The sequence below is a fragment of the Gopherus evgoodei genome, chromosome 1, assembly GCF_007399415.2.
Source record: "Gopherus evgoodei ecotype Sinaloan lineage chromosome 1, rGopEvg1_v1.p, whole genome shotgun sequence".
NCBI classification, from domain to species: Eukaryota; Metazoa; Chordata; order Testudines; family Testudinidae; genus Gopherus; species Gopherus evgoodei.
Genome location: NC_044322.1, coordinates 110,635,216 through 110,653,986, shown reverse-complemented (window position 1 = coordinate 110,653,986; position 18,771 = coordinate 110,635,216). Strand labels below are relative to the sequence as shown.

The 18,771-nt window shown below is 42.6% G+C and overlaps 1 protein-coding gene across 4 annotated transcripts in view; it reads right to left on the bottom strand.

Annotated features, from left to right (window-relative positions):
• TMCO3 (transmembrane and coiled-coil domains 3) overlaps positions 1-18,771 on the bottom strand; it is a 72,497-nt gene that overhangs the window by 50,933 nt on the left and 2,793 nt on the right. For all 4 annotated transcript variants that reach the window (XR_004001213.1, XR_004001212.1, XM_030569052.1 and 1 more), the window contains exon 2: positions 12,520-13,043. Coding sequence is in view for 2 of the 4 variants with exons in the window: in XM_030569052.1 (XP_030424912.1) it covers positions 12,520-12,966 (447 nt within the window). In the remaining 2 variants the exon portion in view is untranslated. The remainder of the gene's footprint in view (positions 1-12,519; positions 13,044-18,771) is intronic.

Here is an 18,771-nt window from a genome sequence, read left to right as displayed (position 1 = left end):
CCCCCCACCTCTCTCTCTCTCTCTCTCTCACACACACACACTCACAACAGCAGCATTCCACATTAATGGTTGCTTTGTTCGGGAGCAGATAAGCATGCCAGTTGTCAGAAACTGAGCTTTGAAAGGGGATATCCCCAAATCCGCATGCCTGCAGCTGAGTTCAAAACAATAACCAGAGTGGCCGCTTGACTTCAGGGGATTATGGGACGTTTCTGGAGGCCAATCGCAGCACAATAATGCAACACCTCATCCACACTGACACCCGGGCATTTCAGCCAGGGTGCAGCAAGCTTTATGCTTCTCGTGCTGGTGGATTACCAGGAGCGCTTCAGCTACAGAGTCCAAGCGCTCTAAGTGCCTTGCCAGTGTGGACACCTCAGGAGTTAGGGCGCCCGGGGCTGATTTAATACGCTCTAACTTGCAAGTGTAACCAAGCCCTAAGATTGCAACCCTTAATAGAGAAGTACTAAGTAGTTACTGAAGCAAGAGATTTAAAGGATGCTCTGTCAACAGGGTGGAGTGACTTCAATCAAGGCCATTTAAATCATGATTTAAACTGGAAAGTCTTGATTTAAATAATTGATTTTAATCAACTTTTCTATTTGTACTTGTTATTTTCTAAAGGAAGGTGCGTTTCTCATTGGCCGATATAACCATTAAAACATCTTAATTTACAACTAGATTCTTTGTACCAAACCTAGTGCATCTTTTTGCTACCTAGGAGGGCACATTATATTAACACAAATATATGTTTTATTTAAGTAAATGTATAGCTTAATATTTTCATATTCTTATTTTAGTATGTTAGAAAATGGTGAACGATATATTGCTTTTTAACTAATTAACTTTTTCCTCATGATTTGTGTCAAGGTGCATTAGGATGGTAACTGGAATTTAATTAAAAACATAACAGTATATCCAATTTATTTTTATTAAACAAAATAACTTTAAATGTTTTGGATAAATCTCTTATCACAACATGCATCACATTTACAACTAAATGATTTATTAAGCAAGGAGGAGTAGCCATAGCCAGTGAATTAATAAATATTTCAAGTCAGCCTTGAGAAAAATTTCAAATATGTCTAAGTGAAAATGACTGAAGCTTAAGTTCCTACTCACCTAAGTCTATTCAAAATGAGAGTCTTCTAAATTACTTAGGCTGACCTATTGTGCCAGATTTATAAAGCTTGACTTCAAAAGCTAGATGTTTTGCCCGATTCTTCATATAGAAAAGTAGCCTTTAACGCAATGTTTTTGATAAAGGCTCATGGATTCAGCATATTTATTTTTAAATAAATGTTTTAAGAAATATTAATAATACAGAATATGTTAGGGCCTAAACTTAAGTTTTCTTTTCAAAAATAAATCTGTTTAAAATGAAATCTGAATTTGTTATTTAAATAAAATTAAAAAAATCCAATTTAAATTTTACAAAAATCTGAATTTTTCCAAAAGAATTGTTGATTTTTAATCCGCCCTCTTGGTCAGAGCACAAAACCGAGTTTCTTTGAGATAGGGAAGAGAATGAAGGTAGTACAAGAAAACATTTTTAAGAGACTGAGATGCAGTAATTTAGTGAGAGCATGTAAGAATTTGGAAAATAGAATGTGATGACAGGCTTCTGCTTTTATTTGGATCCAAAACGCTAGTGACAGCCACTATCTGGACCTTAATGGATCTAACACCAAGACCAAGCATAAAAAATTGTATTGCATGTAGCATGAGACATGAGCAGTTCTTTCTTCTATAGATTACGTCTTCTGCATCAAGGGGAAAACAAAGGTCATCCCACTTAGCGACAAATCATGAATAGCTTCCTTGATGTTAATGTTGTGACAACAATCTGTTCAGAGCAACCCTGTCACGTCAGATTATCCCATTAAAACTCTTTCCAGTCAAAGACTTCAGGTTGTGATGAAACCCTGGCCTTGGTGTACAGATTTGTTTATTAACATGTTTAGAATTGCCAGAACTCACAGTCTCACTGGCATGATGAAAATTACCCTTTGCCAGATAAATCTTTGACACTGTTCCTAGAGTAAGTGGAGGGGGGCAGGGGGGGATTAACAGCAAATATGGCCGGGCCCAACTTCAATAGCTTTAGCTCTTCTGTCTAGTCCCCTGGTAAAGAATATTTGCACTTTCCTATTTTTCTGAAAGACTGTATGCTTCCCAACCCTTTATAGATCTCGGCTAGAAAGCACCGCTTGATGGGTAAAAACCTCTCCCAGCAATTCTGGATCTGATGCACAGACACTCTCCTTGGACGGTGAGAGGAATATAGGATGCCTTTAACATCCAGGCAGTTTTTCCTTACAAGAGGAGCAATTCATGCCAGTTCCTCCACTAGGTCAGGACAAACTGGAGACAAAACAAGTTAGAGATCAATTGTGGTAAATTAAATAAGGCTATAAACTGAAAACAGAGATTAGCTACATCTGAACCAGGGATTGGCAACCAGTGGCACAGGAGTCAATTTTTACTGGCACACTGCTGCCAGCTGGTGTCCCAGCTGCCACCCCCACTCAGCCCACTGCTGGCCTGGGTGAATGGAACCCCAGACCGGCAGCGGGCTTAGCGGGGCCGGCGGCCAGAACCCCAGACTGGCAGCGGGCGGAGCGGGGCCGGTGGCCGGAACCCCAGACCGGCAGCGGGCGGAGCGGGGCCGGCGGCCGGAACCCCAGACCGGCAGCGGGCGGAGCGGGGCCGGCGGCCGGAACCCCAGACCGGCAGCGGGCGGAGCGGGGCCGGCGGCCGGAACCCCAGACCGGCAGCGGGCGGAGCAGCTCAGCACGCTGGCAGTCTGGGGTACCCCTATCCACCTCCCCAGGATCCTACCCTCCCATCCAAGCCCCGCTGCTCCCTGTCCCCTGACTGCCCTGACCCCTATCCACACTCCCCGACCACAGAAGGCCCCCCCGGGACTCCCATGCCTATCCAAAACCACCCCTGTTCCCCGTCCCCTTATCATGCCGCTCAGAGCATCAGGACTGGCAGCTGTAAGTAGTACACCCTAAGTAGCACGTTCCTATGGGGAGCAATTTAATACACTACACCCAGATCTGCACAGGCTGCTGACGGTCTAGAGTTTCAAAATATGTTCTCGCACCCCTTATCAAAAATTACACTACAATTAGCTTAAAACTTGAGAACTTAGAAATTTTGTATATTACAGTAATAGTTAAAAAATGTATAATGTTAATAAATACATTGTTTCATCAAACCTAAGTAATTGTACTTATATGCCTGTGCTTAATTTGTATTTTCGATGATTTACCTTCTAAAAAAATCTTGCATGTCTCGCAACCCCAGAAAGGGCATCTCGCACCTCCAGGGGGTGCGTGCACTCCCAGTTAAAAACCACTGCACTAAACTGATAAGATCTGCATTTTAATTTAATTTTAAATGAAGCTTCTTAAACATTTTAAAAACCTTGTTTACTTTACATACAACAATAGTTTAGTTATATAATATAGACTTATAGAGAGAGACCTTCTAAAAACGTTAAAATGTATTACTGGCATGTGAAACTTTCAATTAAAAGTGAATAAATGAAGACTTGGCACACCACTTCTGAAAGGTTGCTGACCCCTGATCTGAACAGTAACACAAAAGATCTCTGATCACCTGAAAGACAGTTAGCTGCAACTGCCTCTTCATCTGATGGAGGCAAAACTTCTCTAATATTTATCCAGGGAGGCCATTTACTATTCCACCCATGCCACAGCTCTGCAAATGCCCCAATCCTGCAATGGAGCAGAGGGTGCCATCTGGCAAGGAATAGCAGGTGGGTTCATGAAAAGAAAATGTTGCTTCAAAGCTGCTGCTTTGAACAGACCTAGTCAAAAGCATGACAGTACACACTGCACTGTGCCTCACATTGGATAAAATTAGACACCAGAACACAAAATGGCAGAATCTGTACTAGTATTATCTGCACTTGAAAAATTTACAGACACGTACTAGCCAGAAGACTGAACACCTAGAGATACGCAAAATGAGGATGAGGCCCTTTTCTGCAGTTCTGCATATTAGGAGAGCAGCAGCCATGAGTCAAGAAGCAGAAAGTCACATCCTCACATTCCTTTTAAATTATATCAAAACAATATAATATTGGGCTGTTAAGAAGGTGCCCCTCCTAATAGTACCAACCATCACCAGATAAGCAAGAACAACAAGGAGTCCTTGTGGCACCTTAGAGACTAACAAATGTATTTGGGCATAAGCTTTCGTGGGCTAAAATATTCTCAACAGTTGATCAGAAGGGAGGAAAAAGTCACTTTTGTAGTGTTAATGAGTTCAGTGTAATCAAGGTGGCCCATATCAAACAGTTGACAAGGAGATGTGAATATCAGCAGGGTGAAAATTGTTGAGAATAGCCCACTTCCACCTTAATTGAATTGGCTTGTTAACATTGACCCCCCCCACACACACACACTTGGTAAGGCAACTCCCACCTTTTCATATGCTGTGTATTTATACCTCTCTACTGTATTTCCCACTTCATGCATCTGATGAAGTGGGTTTTAGCCCACAAAAGCTTATGCCCAAATAAATTTGTTAGTCTCTAAGGTGCCACAAAGACTTCTCATTGTTTTTGTTAATACAGACTAAGACGGATACCACTCTGAAACCTGTCACCAGAGAAGCAAGGAATCTCTTAAGATGTTTAAAGAAAACTTTGTCTGATAGCATTCTAATCAGGCAAGGAATCACTTATCAACAGTTGTGGGTGTGAAATCTCTAATTCTTTATTGTTTTGCTTTTACGGTCCCCACTTCTCTATTGTTTATCTGTCTGTTTTCAGTCTGGTTCTTTGATTGTTTCTGTCTGTTGTATAATTAATTTTACAAGATTTAAATAAACTGAAGTGGTGGTGGGGGTATTATTGGGTAAAGAATTATTTTGCAATATGTTAGGATTGGTCAAAGAATTATTTTGTAATATCTTAGTAAAATGATTTGTTAAGGTATAGCTAAGCAGGACTCAAGTTTCACTATATAAACTGAGGTCCAAGATGACGACCAGCTGGGAAGGAAAAAGAAAGGAAAAGGGAGAAGAAGAATAAGAAGGAAAGACTTGAAAGAAGAACTCACCCCCCAAGAGACCGCCTAAAATCAGAGCTGCTAAGAATCCTCTGCACAACCATGATGTGCAGCAACCAGAACCCAGATGAGAACGACCTTGCCTGGCCGACAGGGAAAGTGTGCCTGCATGGCCAGGAATGGTGAGTATAGCTTTGTATGCTTAGTATGTGTATTTTGCTTGGTAATTGTTAATAAACAGATGGTAAGGATATTACTATTTCAGGCTCTTTCAACGGTAAAAAGATCCTGCAAACCCACAGAAGAGTATGCCCAGAGCCCCAAGAACTGGGTAAGGGTGGAAGTGCCTAAATCAACCAGGTAACACCTTGTGCCTTAGGAACTGGGTAAAGATGAGTGCCCTTGAGTGTGTGGGTACCAAGAATGAGACCAAACAGCAAGATTTAAGGGCAACCCCCTGCTGAGAACCCACCCCTGCTATTAGGAAAGGGGAGAGTGGTGGAATTACTATCAGGATACGTCCCGGGACCCTGCTTGGCAGCTGTGTTTTCTGTACTAGCATCTGGCTAGTAGGGGTCTGGTAAATCTGAAGTTACTGAAAGATAAATGGAGCTTTTGGTCACCTCCATCCTCTAAAGCTTCTTTGCTGCAAGAAGAAGTAAAAGGCAGAAGAATGGAAGAAATAAGAGACCTCCAGTATTGCACCCTCTCCCATCCTTCTTTTTTGGCTCTCCTTTGTGAATAATTGAAACATCTTTTTCATGTAATAACAATATGAAACTGACATGACACTCGAGCTAGAAGCTATATGCCTCAGCCTGTTAAGGAGTCAAAAGTGAAGACAGTAGGCCACAGACACCCAGAATTTTGGCTTTTGCACCTAACATCCCATTGGGAAAGTGAAAAAAGTGCTTCCTGTGAATACATCAATATTAACTAAGGAATTAACACATTTAATACAAATAAACTAGAATAAAACTGGAAGAATGTGCAAACAAGTACTCTTAAACCTACCTCATGTAAACTTCCCTCTCTTTTCAACCACCATTTTCCAGTGTCATCTCTCATTATGCTTTATATAAGATTGTTAAATCACCATGCTAATGTTTTACAAATATTAAAAAAAGGGAGGGTTTAAAATAATCTACTTGTCACGAGTAAGAAGATTGAGATGACACACAAGGGGAACACCCTCCACTTCAGCAGAATTGAAGCTCTCTTTATTTTTTAAAACGTTTCTAGATTTTATAGTTCCAAAGAATCTTCAAAATGTGACTAAAATGTAATCCAATGCAGTGATTTATTCCCAAGTCTGCAGAGAGATCTCTCCAGTACCTCTTTTGCTACTAGTACCTTTGCAAAGCAGCAGAAGAGTGAAATGTGTAAGATTCTGATTAGCTTCACAGCTGCTGTTTAGAACTAGATCCATAGGGAAAACCAATGTGTGGTTTGCTGATAGTTCTAAATAACTTTAAAAAATCTTTTAGAGTCAGATGAAAGATGTCATTTCAACTAAGCTTTATGTTTTTAGGGAGGGTTTATTACAAAACTGGGGACAATTTCTAAATAAAAAGTCATTTTGAATCAAAACTTAAAAAAAGTTTCATTTTTAAAAAGTCAAAGAAACATTTCGATTTTCTCAATTCATTTCTTTTTTAAACTAGAACAATTCACAAAATGGTTTGGTTGATATGAATCTGCATTTTTTCCATTTAAAGTTTTGTACAGCAGTGAAATTGTCAAAAATCATGTTAATTTCATAATGATTGCCACAGCTTCAGAAAGCTATATGCTGCAGAGGCCAAGTCCTGCACTCCCATGAAGCAGTGGCATGAAGGCATGCGGTGGGGCTTGGTTGGAGAACACTGTGTTCAAGGTACTGTCTGCCAAACTTTCCACACCCCTCATTTCCCATGTTCAGAGCACAGACTGCTTCATGAGTGTCTCAGCTTGCATCCTACCCTCCGTTCACATCACCCCTTGCACCTCTTTCTTGGATACCTCAGTCTCTTGCATCATCTACGCCAGTGGTCCTCAAACTTTTTGGGCTCAGGGTCTATTTATAAATATTTATGGCCTGTTGTGATCCATTAAATAGTCTGGGGATAGAGGCCCTGGGGCAGAGCTATAACTAGGCATTTTAGCACCTGGGGCAAGCAAGCATATTTGCACCCCCTACTAGAGGCAACGTGGGGGGTGGGGGGAGTACACAGGTTCATGTGCCCACCCTGCCCCCAGGTTTTTTGTTTTGCCTCCCACCCCCACCCCAACTCAGTCATGCTAGGTGGGCTGCTAAGGTGAGTCAAGAGGCTGGAGGCTGTGATGCAGGCAAATCAGCTTAGATTAAAAGCAATAGGCAGTTCACCTGTCTGTGAACCTCAGAGGAACGTCAAGAGGCATTATACCATGCAAAGCAACCTACTTGTAAAATCTTGTAAAATTTGATCTATTAATTTTGGCAATATCCTGTTGCTTATTTGCTATTAAGCATACACTATAGCAAATAACCCTAGATCAGAAGAAATACTAATGTTATTGTATCCACTTGTCTATGAACCTATTAGTTGCTAATGTTATTGTATCCACTTGTTAGAATAGAACAAAGGAAGATATTGCCACAGTGTGTTTACATGGCACATGCCTCATTAATTACATTTATGCTAGTTTTACCTGTGATTGCTGTTGTGTATACTTAATTAATCCTGGAACAATAATGTGTGTTAGTGATTAGTTGTGGATTCATTTGGTGCTTAAAAACTGCATGAAAACTAAAAGTTTTTGGCTATCACATTATTCCCATTTATCTATAGCCATTTGTCTAAAGTTGCTCAGCAAGGAGGAACAGTGACTTCAAAGCATGGGTGTTGTGTGCTCAACAGAGGGTAATCTAGGGAAGCATGCTGTGCTATAAACACTTGGTAGGCTATTTTCAACTATAAATACTGGATGCTGGGATGATCCTGCCATCTCTGATCTTTCTGGATGCTGTCAGGTAGCTTTCTAGATATAAAGCCTGGTCTACACTACGCGTTTATACCGAATTTAGCAGCGTTAAACCGATTTAACACTGCACCCATCCACACAACGAAGCCCTTTATATCGACATAAAGGACTCTTAAAACTGATTTCTGTTCTCCTCCCCGACGAGGGGAGTAGTGCTGAAATCGGTATTGCCATGTCGGATTAGGGTTAGCGTGGCCGCAATTCAATGGTATTGGCCTCCGGGAGGTATCCCACGGTGCACCATTGTGACCGCTCTGGAAAGCGATCTGAACTCAGATGCACTGGCCAAGTAGACTGGAAAAGCCCCGCAAACTTTTGAATTGCATTTCCTGTTTGCCCAGCGTGGAGCGCTGATCAGCATGGGTGACCATGCAGTCCCAAATCCAAGAAGAGCTCCAGCATGCACCATACGGGAATTACTGGATCTGATCGCTGTATGGGGAGACAAATCTGTTCTATCAGAGCTCCGTTACAGAAGACAAAATGCCAAAGCATTGGAAAAAATCTCCAGGCTATGACAGACAGAGGCCACAGCAGGGACTCAACACAGTGCTGCGTGACAAGTGTAACGGAAAGCCAAAGAATCAAATGGACGCTCATGGAAGGAAGGAGGGGGGACTGAGGACTCAAGCTATCCCACAGTTCCTGCAGTTTCCGAAAAGCATTTGCATTCTTGGCTGAGCTCCCAGTGCCTGAAGGATCAAAAACATTGTCGCCATTTGTTCAGGGAATGTGTCATCAATTTACCCACCCCACTCAAAGAAAAGGGAAAAAAATCGTTTCTCGCCTCTTTTCAATGTCACCGTATGTCTACTGGATGCTACTGGTAGACAGGGTGCTGCAGCGCTATACAGCAGCATCCTCTCCCCTCCCCGGTGGCAGACTATGGCCATTCTTGTGTTCTTATGGGGTTGAAGTGCCACTCACTCAAATTTGGCCTATCCAGGCTCCCATCATCATGACAGCTGGGCCAAAGCTGAGTGGAGCTGTGACCCCAGAGGTTGCAATGCCTGGAGCAGAGAGGGGAGCCCAGCCAGCCCTGTGGGACAGGAGTCGTTCTGAAATATTCTGGTGTAAACGTGTGCGGCCAGGGCTTGACCCTCTCCAGGGTGGAGGGGAACCACGCCAGCCCACTCCACTCCGGTTGGTCCGGGAAACTAGCCCGGCAGTCTTTGCAGTGCTTGTCCATCTGGCGGGCAAGAGGCTCAGGCCCTCCGGCAGGGCTGCGGTATCAGCTGCGAGGCACCGGGCCCTACACCAAGGCAGACAGCAAACACAGAGTCAGTAAGCTCAGGCCTGGGTCAGGACAGAGTAGTACTAGCAATAGATTAAGGTCCAGCCCTAGGTCAGGGCGGGTAACAAACGCTGAGTCAGTAAGCTCAGGCCTTTCGCCAGGGCTGAGCAACCATAACAGTTTTTCGGCCTCCTCAGGCCAGGGAGAGGGGGAGTCTGCCACCCCGAAGTGGGGTGGCAGTGGGGGATGCAGGCCCTCCCACTCTACTGCGTCCCAGCCCAGGGCCCTAACAGTGGCTGTCACTCCGCTGGTCAGTCAGTGGGGATCCTGACCGCAACACACTGACATAGGCTCGGGCAACTCTGCAGCCTGACTGGGGTCAGCTGCGCCCAGGCTGCTTCCGTACTCCCCCTCGGGACCTACCTGGGTCCTAGCGTCGGCCTCTGAAGGGTCCACGAGCATAGGCTCATCGTGACCAGGGCTGGGAGGTAGGTCCGGGAATTCCTCGGGGTAGTCAGGCCAGGGTAGCATCGGTGGCTCCTCTGGGTAGCGGGCGCGGGGAAGCTCTGGCCAGTCCGGGTGGCTCCCCTGGGTCGCCGGAGTCTCCCAGCCTCGAGCTCCCTGAGATACATCTGACCTCTCCAGCTGTTGGGGCCTGACTGAGCTCTGAGGGCCAGCCTTTATAGTTCCGGGTAGCCACCCGACCCTTTGAGGGACGGGCTCAGAGCTCCGTAGCTCCGCCCACTCTGGCCTTCACTGGGGCTCGACCCTCTCCAGGGAGGAGGGGAGCCACGCCGGCCAGCTACATCTGGTGACCCAACTTTGGGTCCTGACCTATGGGCTGAAAAACTCTGACCTGTGCCTCATTTTTTGCCTCCAGGTCGCCAGCACTTACACCCCCTGCAAGGATCTCCTAGTCACATAAGCCATGACCCCCCTCACACTCTTCCCCTCTTCTCCACCTTCCACAGCAACTCACTTCCATTTCCTTCCCGCCTATCTTGTAAACATCGGAACATTTCTGATTATATTTTCTACAATAATGGGTGGAGAGGGGGCAAGGAAAACAAGAGGATTACTGTGAATGTGCCCAAGGAACCACTGCATGTAACTCCACTATAATGGCACTTTCTCTGGATAGGAGACTGTGACAAGGTCCCCAGGGTGTAAGCTGAACTATAGGACCACTGAGCCCTCTAAACTCACCAACCTGGGCTGGCTGCTTCTCACACTGTGATGCTGATGTAGCTACAAGCCTCTGACAGGTATTGCACTCACACAGACCTCCACAGGCAGAGACACACCCAACTGAGTTACATAAATGATCTCCCCGCCACTCATGAACCACCAATGGAGAGGCTCCAGCCAACTCCCCTAGCTCTCCAGCATTGCACCCCAGAAATACACCATCTCGCACTGCTCCAGGTTCTCTTGGACAGGGCAAACTCATTAATAAGTAAATTACTTCTTCATAGTAAAGTGGACATGCACCAGTCTTTGTAATCTGAGCTGAGATTCCCCTAGCACTTCAACCAAAAGCCACACTGTTTTAGGTAAATTATAAAACAGATGTATTAAGTACAGAAAGATAGATTTTAAGGTATTATAAGTAACAGGCATAGAGAGCAAAGTTGGTTACTTAAGAAACAGAAATAAACTTGCAGTCTAAATTCTAACTTAAAAAGACTAAGCATGATTTGAATCAAGCTGTGTCTCACTGTGACAGATGATAAAAGCAGCTGACAGTTCCTCAATATCCAGACTGAACCCTTTTCCAGACTGGGACCAAATTTCCCAGTTCAAAGTCTTTTCTTCCAGAAGATTTTCCAGGTGTTGAGATAGGGTGGCGGGGAGAGAGGCCAAATGATGATGTTACTATCTCTTTTTACACCTTCTTCCAGCTGCTAGAAAGAGCCTCGCTGTGGATTGGGGGTCAGTCAGTTCCCATTGGGGGGAGGGATAGCTCAGGGGTTTGAGCATTGGCCTACTAAACCCAGGGTTGTGAGTTCAATCCCTGAGGGGGCCATTAAGGGAACTGGGGTAAAAAAAATCTGGGGATGGTCCTGCTTGGAGCAGGGGGTTGGACTAGATGACCTCCTGAGGTCCCTTCTAACCCTAAGATTCTATGATTGGTCAAGCAGTCTCCATTGTGTACGTGCCTTCTGTAAGGAGCCTCTGGGATAGTGGACTGTTTTCTTATTGGGCCATCAACATCCATATGGCCAGTGATGGGTGCTCCTTTGCCCTTACTGAAAGTCTCATTGTTGCAATCTCCCAACCTCACAACATATTTCAATAGTATATATTGCAATACTACATAATTCCACAGACGCTGACTGTACATACAGTCCAAGAGGTTATTAATGTTCAATAGATCAAGACTTTTAAAATGATACCTCACAGGTCTTGTGTTTGTACCAAAATATTCTAATCATATCACAATGGCGAATATGGGGTTCCAGAGTGCTACTTTGAGGTACAGAGTGTACAGAGACCTGCTGTGGTTCCCCAGAGAACAGCCCTGCTCAGACAAATTTTTCCATACTCTGAGTAAGTTTCTGAGACCTGAAGAAGAGCTCTGTGTAAGCTTGAAAGCGTGTTTCTCTCACCAACAGAAGTTGGTCCAATAAAAGATGCTACCTCACCCACCTTGTCTCTCTAAACTTTGCCAGGTCTGTTGGACCGGGGCTCCTTTTGGTGAGCCCTAACAGATCAAGGTGAGGCTGGTGAGCCACAATAGTCAGTGAAACTCTCATGCTTCACTATCACACATCTGTTCTTTAAAGTGATTATTCTATAAAGAAGGCAATCTCAGTTGGTTTGTCTTGACACAAAGAAGTGCAATTACAACAAAGAATGCTATATTACTGCCAAAGTATATGAATAGTCTCACCTCTCATATTCCCTTGCCTTCTAAAGTAATGTTGGAGTTGGGAGTTACAGGGGTTCTCATTAGAACTATTTTTTATAATTATTATAAATTTCTAAATGTCAACAAGGAAACTCCCTGTAACTACTATATTACTTCTAACTTACCTGAAGAGAACAGATTTACTGCTAGCGTTGCTCAAAATTCCATCTTTACACTAGGAATAAGTGTTGAAAGTTTGGTGCAGATCCATATTTTTTGTACAAAACAAAATAATTTATACCTCTTTTTAATAATTAGAGATCCCTATGAACTCTTCACCATATTACCTTTCATAATGCATTAGTAAAATTGGAAAGTACTACCTTTATTGCAGCTTCTCTCAAGGCCTCCAATCGCTGTCTACTACTTTCTTTCATGTTTACAACATCTTTGTAATCACCTTGAAGGGCTCTCTGGAGTCCATGGATTGCTTGAAAGACTGAGTTTTCACTTTCATTCAGCTCCTTTTGGAAAATTTCAAATGTGTGCACCTGAAAAAGTTTCTCTTCATCTGACAGCCCCAAGTCCTTCTCTACTGATTTTATTGCATTTTTTAGTTTGTTGAGAACCACGTTCTTTTGGCGAAGGAGCCCAGACAGCTTTCTGCAGTTTTCTAAGACCCACTGTTTTCTCTGTGTGACAGCAGCACCTTTCCCACGATGCAGCTTTATTGCATGCTTTACTACATCTTCATGCTCTGCAGTGTTGAATAACTGGCAGCAAAGTAGTGAAATCAATATCCGTAGGGAATTAAATTCAATTGCCTTCATTGTATTACTGTATACAACCAGGAAGAGTCCAAAGCCTTCTATAATATGCTCTCTGCATTTCGAATACACATGTTGTGCTGAAAAATAAATACACATTAGCTGTCAAACATGGTTCAGTATTGGGCCACTGGATCAAATCCATTTAAAAAAAAAAAGTCTTAAATGAGGTCTAATAAAAGTGTGTGTTCTCCCTTGATCAATAGATAGCCAAAACTACCAAATCTTTCTGGTTTAGTAACATTTTTATTTTCCTGGGCTACCTGTTTTCCAAAACATAATACCTTGCTTTAAATCCATCAAGCTGTAAAGCTCAGCAGTACCACACTGGTCTCTCATGCTTCTTTTGAATGATAGGTGGACCTGTTTTTTTAAGCTTACTAGTAACTAAGTATAACCCTTATCTTAACAAGTATGTAAGTTTGCTCATTTTACAATATCCATGAACCATCTGTGCTTTTCAAGCCTACATTTAAACAAAAATATATGTCATTGTTAAATTATGGATAGCACCTCAAAGTATAATAGCTGCTTTATAGAAGATACAGAAAAACAAAGAAATTACAATATAAATCATGCTTGCAAAATTCTCAGTTCATATGACAGATCGCAATGAGATTTTCCTGACTTTTTGTCATTTCCAGCTTGAGACGGACTTGGACCAATTTCCCTAAGCTATCCCAGTATCTCTCAACATTATTTTTCAGTGGTTTTCTGAGGAATATCTCCTAGTGCTGATAAGAAATAATTCAAAATAAACATTTTTAGAAATAGTCAATGTTGTGTGTCTCTAGCACTAACTATGGTAGGATTTCAAATAACGGACAAAGGATGTGAACAGTCTCCATTAGTTCAGAAATTATGTGCAAATACGGTACCCAATAAAGGACTTAGATTTCCTTTAAAAATAAATAAAATGATGTATTTGCCATCTAAACATCCCATTCTAGAATTACAGAATTTAATTTAAATTTTAGCAAATTTTCAGAACAGGTGAATAAATATTTAGCTTCAGTTTCAAACTTTGGAGCAATAACCATAGTCAAGAAAGATTACAAGCACAAATAGCTTGACCAGTCCATCTGAGATACTAACTCTCTACTCATGATACATTGCCAATTACAATGAACAGAGTTGATGATGTTAGGTCACTAGATATGAGAGAGAGGAGGGAGGGCTGGCATAGTCCTCTTCATAAGGGCCCTAAGCTGCTGGAATTCACTTTTATCTCTGATCTAAAATAGCTTAGATTTGTCAACTTTCAGATCATGCCAGAGGGTCCTTTGCTTCAACTGGCTTCTTGAAAGATGGGGGATTGAGATATAAGCCAATGTATACATATGACTGAGAGAATTACTACTCAGCAGATTGGCTTAAAAAATTTTTGTTAGGCAAAACACTTAGTAGGAAATTCTTATTTACTTACAAGTGGGAAGCTCATTAGGATAGTTTCACCACACAAAATCCATCTTGATTATCAGTACAAATTCCACCCCCATCCCCCGCTAATAATAGCTCATCTTAATTAATAAGCCTCTTACAGTTGGTATGGCTACTTCCACTTTTTCATGTTCTCTGTATGTATATACAATCTTCTTACTATGTTCCATTCTATGCATCTAATGAAGTGGGCTGTAGCCCACGAAAGCTTATGCTCAAATAAATGCGTTAGTATCTAAGGTGCCACAAGTACTCCTGTTCTTTTCACCACACAGTCATCCCCAACACAGGAGAATATACAATTGCAGGTTTCCATTGTTTAGACCAGGGGTTCCCAACACAGTGCCCGGGGCCGCTATGGTGCCCTCCCGGGCATCTAAGTGCGCCCGCGTACTGGCCAGTGGACTAGCATCCACTGAAATGCTGCTGACAAGCTGAGTCATCCAGAGGTGTCACCGCTGAAATATTGCCAAAAATCAGCAGCGATGCCTCTGGATGACACTGCTTGTCAGCGGCATTTCGGTGGATGCTTGTCCGCCGCCACAGTCCTCCATGGCTCGTCGTCTGGCGCCTGCCAGAAGCAAAAGGTTGGGGACCACTGGTTTAGACTAACTGCTTTATACACCTCTACCTCGATATAACACTGTCCTTGGGAGCCAAAAAAACCTTACCGCGTTATAGGATACGTCTGTGTATTAGTTCATTTTTATGTTAACTCTTGTCCTGTCAGTACAGGTTTTGTGTTAGCGCAAACCAATTTTTTCTAGCTTCGTGGCTACATTTCCCTCCTCAAAACTATTACTCTGCATTTTCCTTATACAAGCACAATACTAAACATAATTACTCTGCAATGTCTTTACACATGCACAGTTCTACCTAAGCTTAAATTGTTAAATGTTATTAAAACAGAGTCTTAAAAACCACAGCAGGCTTCTATCAAGCCTAAAGCATGCCTTCACTCCCAATAGTATGGATGTGCTAATATCGGACACTGACCTTGTGTGTGGTAGAAGAGGTGAGATGATTAAAAAAAATAAAATCACAAAACCAAAATTGTTGTTCAAATAATTAACATGCTCAGAGCCTGTGAAATGAATGTTTATTTATTATTTTAGCTATATATTATATATACACACACACACAGAAACACAGACAGTGAAAATATATATACACAGCGAAAAAATCTGCTCGTCATTTTTTTTAAATTCTGTTTTTAAACTAGAGAAAGATTGCCAATAGGGCTAGAGTTTAAAGACCATTTGGAAGACAAATGTTTTTTTAAGGAGCTTGAAAGATGAATAGTTGTGGATGTAATATAGCAAGTCAGGGAGTGGGGGCTCCAGGTAGCAGCATCACAGAATATGGCACAAAGAGGAGTTTGTGAGTAAGAGGACATGAAGAGCATAGGTAGATATGTGTCTTGAGTGAGTGAATGGAGATGTAGGAAGGACCTGAACTGTGAAGCGCTTTGAAAACAAGAATGAGAAACCTGATTTGATTATTAGGGAGAGAAGAAGCCAATGAAGAGTCTTAAAATTGGTGGGTGGACCTGGGTATTATATTCCAAAACAACCAAACAAAAAATTAGTGGAAAGAATTACTATGGCTAAGGCTACACTACAGCTTAACTCGACATAAATTATGCCACTTGGGGAAGGAGGGGAGGAATTAGTCATCCCCCTCAGCGACATAACTTATGCCAACTTAAGCACTGGTGTGAACAGCGCTATGTCATTGGGAGAACTTGTCCTACTGACACAGGTACCACTGCTCACAGGAACTGGAGCAATTAAGCTGTGCCGTTGGTAAACTCTTTAGTGTAGCCATAACCTATGAAAGTAATGGAGTCCAGCTAACATCTCTCCAAAATATATACTTAAAAAACCTCCTGCTATACATTTAAAATGATGTAGTTGTAGCTGTGTCGGTCCAAGGATATTAGAGACACACGGTGGGGGAGGTAATATCTTTATTGGACCAATTTCTGTTGGTGAGAGACAAGCTTTCGAGCCACACAGAGCTTTTCTTCAGGTCAGAAGAAGAGCTCTGTGTGACTTGAAAGTTTGTATCTCTCACCAACAGAAGTTGGTCCAATAAAAGATACTATCTCACCCACCTTGTCTCTCTAATAAATTTAAAACATTAGTCTGGAACAGTTAAGAGACCCATCCATTTAACACTGCCTACATTCCTTAATTGCTCACTATAAACCCTCAAGACCTGGTCCAAAGAATAAAGAGCGGAACAGCTAACAAAGGGTGGTTTGCTTAAGTCAAGAAAAAGAGTGGGAAAAAAACCCGACTCCTTAACTTAGAGAGACTGGTAGGCAGAAAGACCTTCTATGTAAGCAAAATGATCTGTTTCCCAGTGTCTATTGCTTTTCAGTTTGGGAGCTTCCAAATTCTGTTTCTTCACTGAACTGGAAAGGAGTGAACCACTGTGACCCAGCAACCTCTTGATGTCAACTGGCAGAGGGCACAGGAGGTGCACAGGGTTTTACAGAGATCCCCTGGGTCAGATATAGTCATATAATATCTAGGGCCCTACCAAATTCACAGTGCATTTTGGTCAATTTCACAGTCATACTATTTTAATATAGTAAATTTCATGACTACAGCTATTTTAATCTGAAATGTCATGGTGTTTTAATTGTAGGAGCCCTGACCCAAAAAGGAGTTGGGGGGTGGTGTCACAAGATTATGGTAGGGGGGGACTGCGGTGCTGCTATCCTTACTTCTGTGCTGCTGCTGGCACTGCCTTCAGAGCTGGGCAGCTAGAGAGCGGTGGCTGCTGGCCAGAACCCAGATCTGAAGGCAGAGTCACCGCCAGCAGCAGCACATAAGTAAGAATGGTGTGGTATGGTATTTCCACTCTTACTTATGTGCTGCTGCTGGCAGGGCACCGCCTTCAGAGCTGGGCGCCCAGCCAACAGCTGCTCTCCAGCCACCCAGTTTTGAAGGCAGCATAGAAGTAAGGGTGGCAATACCATGACCCCTCTGCAATTCCCTTTTGGGTCAGGATCCCCAATTTGAGAAATGCTGGTTTCCCCTGTGAAATCTGTATAGCATACGCTAAAAGCACTCAAAAGACCAGATTTCACAAGGGGAGACCAGATTTCACGGTCCCTGATGCGTTTTTCATGGCCGTGAATTCGCTAGGGCCCTAATAATAACTCACCAAAGGGCGACATGTGAGGTCTGTACCAAAAGCAACCCCATTGTGACATTCTGTACCTCTTGGGAACACAATACACCCCTAAGTTCATCCTTATAAAATGATTGTGTGCTATCCAATGCAAAGTTTGTCATGTCGGATGTCTTCGGAAGGCTTATAATGCACTGAGCATTGTTGTTACAGTAATGTTATTGGATGTAATTTCATGTATATAGTTATGAGGCTGAAAATGTGTCCTCATGACTTAAAGCAAGCCCAGGCAAAAAGCTCTCCAAGAGCAGAGAGGCAGTTCACACCTTATCAGGTCATGTATGGGACAAACCCAGCACAGCCTCACAGGAACAAAGGACATTGGCCTAGGCAGCAACAAAGGATCTGTTGGACTCTCGAGTAAGTCACCCTTCTTCTTTTGGTCAGTTTGGGACTGGGATGAGGTAATGCTCATCTGATTCTGAAGGGCGGGGACGCAAAGCCAAGAGGGAAGAAAGAACATGAATAAAGGGAGAGACATTTGCTATGCTCGCTCTCTCTCTCTTCCACCTACATCTATAGACACCACACCAAGCGACTGAAGCATGTATGAAAGGGAAAAGCCTGGCTGAAGGGCAACCAGACAGCCTGTGGTGAGAAGCATCTAAGTTTGTAAGGGCATTGAAAGTGTTAAGATCAGCTTAGAATGCATTTTGTTTTTATTTCATTTGACCAAATCCGATTTGTGCATTGACTTATAATCACTTAAAATTTATTAACTATAAAAGACATTTGTTTATTCTACCTAAAGCAGTGCATTTGGTTTGAAGCATGTCCGAGACTCCCCTTGGGATAACAAGCTTGGTACATATCAATTTCTTTGTTAAACTGACAAACTCATATAAGCTTGCAGAGTCCACTGGGCATAACTGACACTGCAAGACAGATTCGCAGGATTGTGTCTTAGCAGCAAATCTGTGAATACTGAAGTGTCCAGTGGACCTGGGGCTAAGTAGTTTTAAGAACATGAAGAAATCCTATATTTTGAGGCATAAGAAAAAGGGAATGGAATAAGCATTCAAACTTTACTCTGCCTTTCATGATTTGAGTGTTTAAATTCTCAAAACTAAAGTTACATTAACCACAGTGCTTTGCATGGCATTCCCTTGCTTTATTTAAAAAAAGAAGAAAAATAAATATTATCAAACTGAATTTGTAAATATT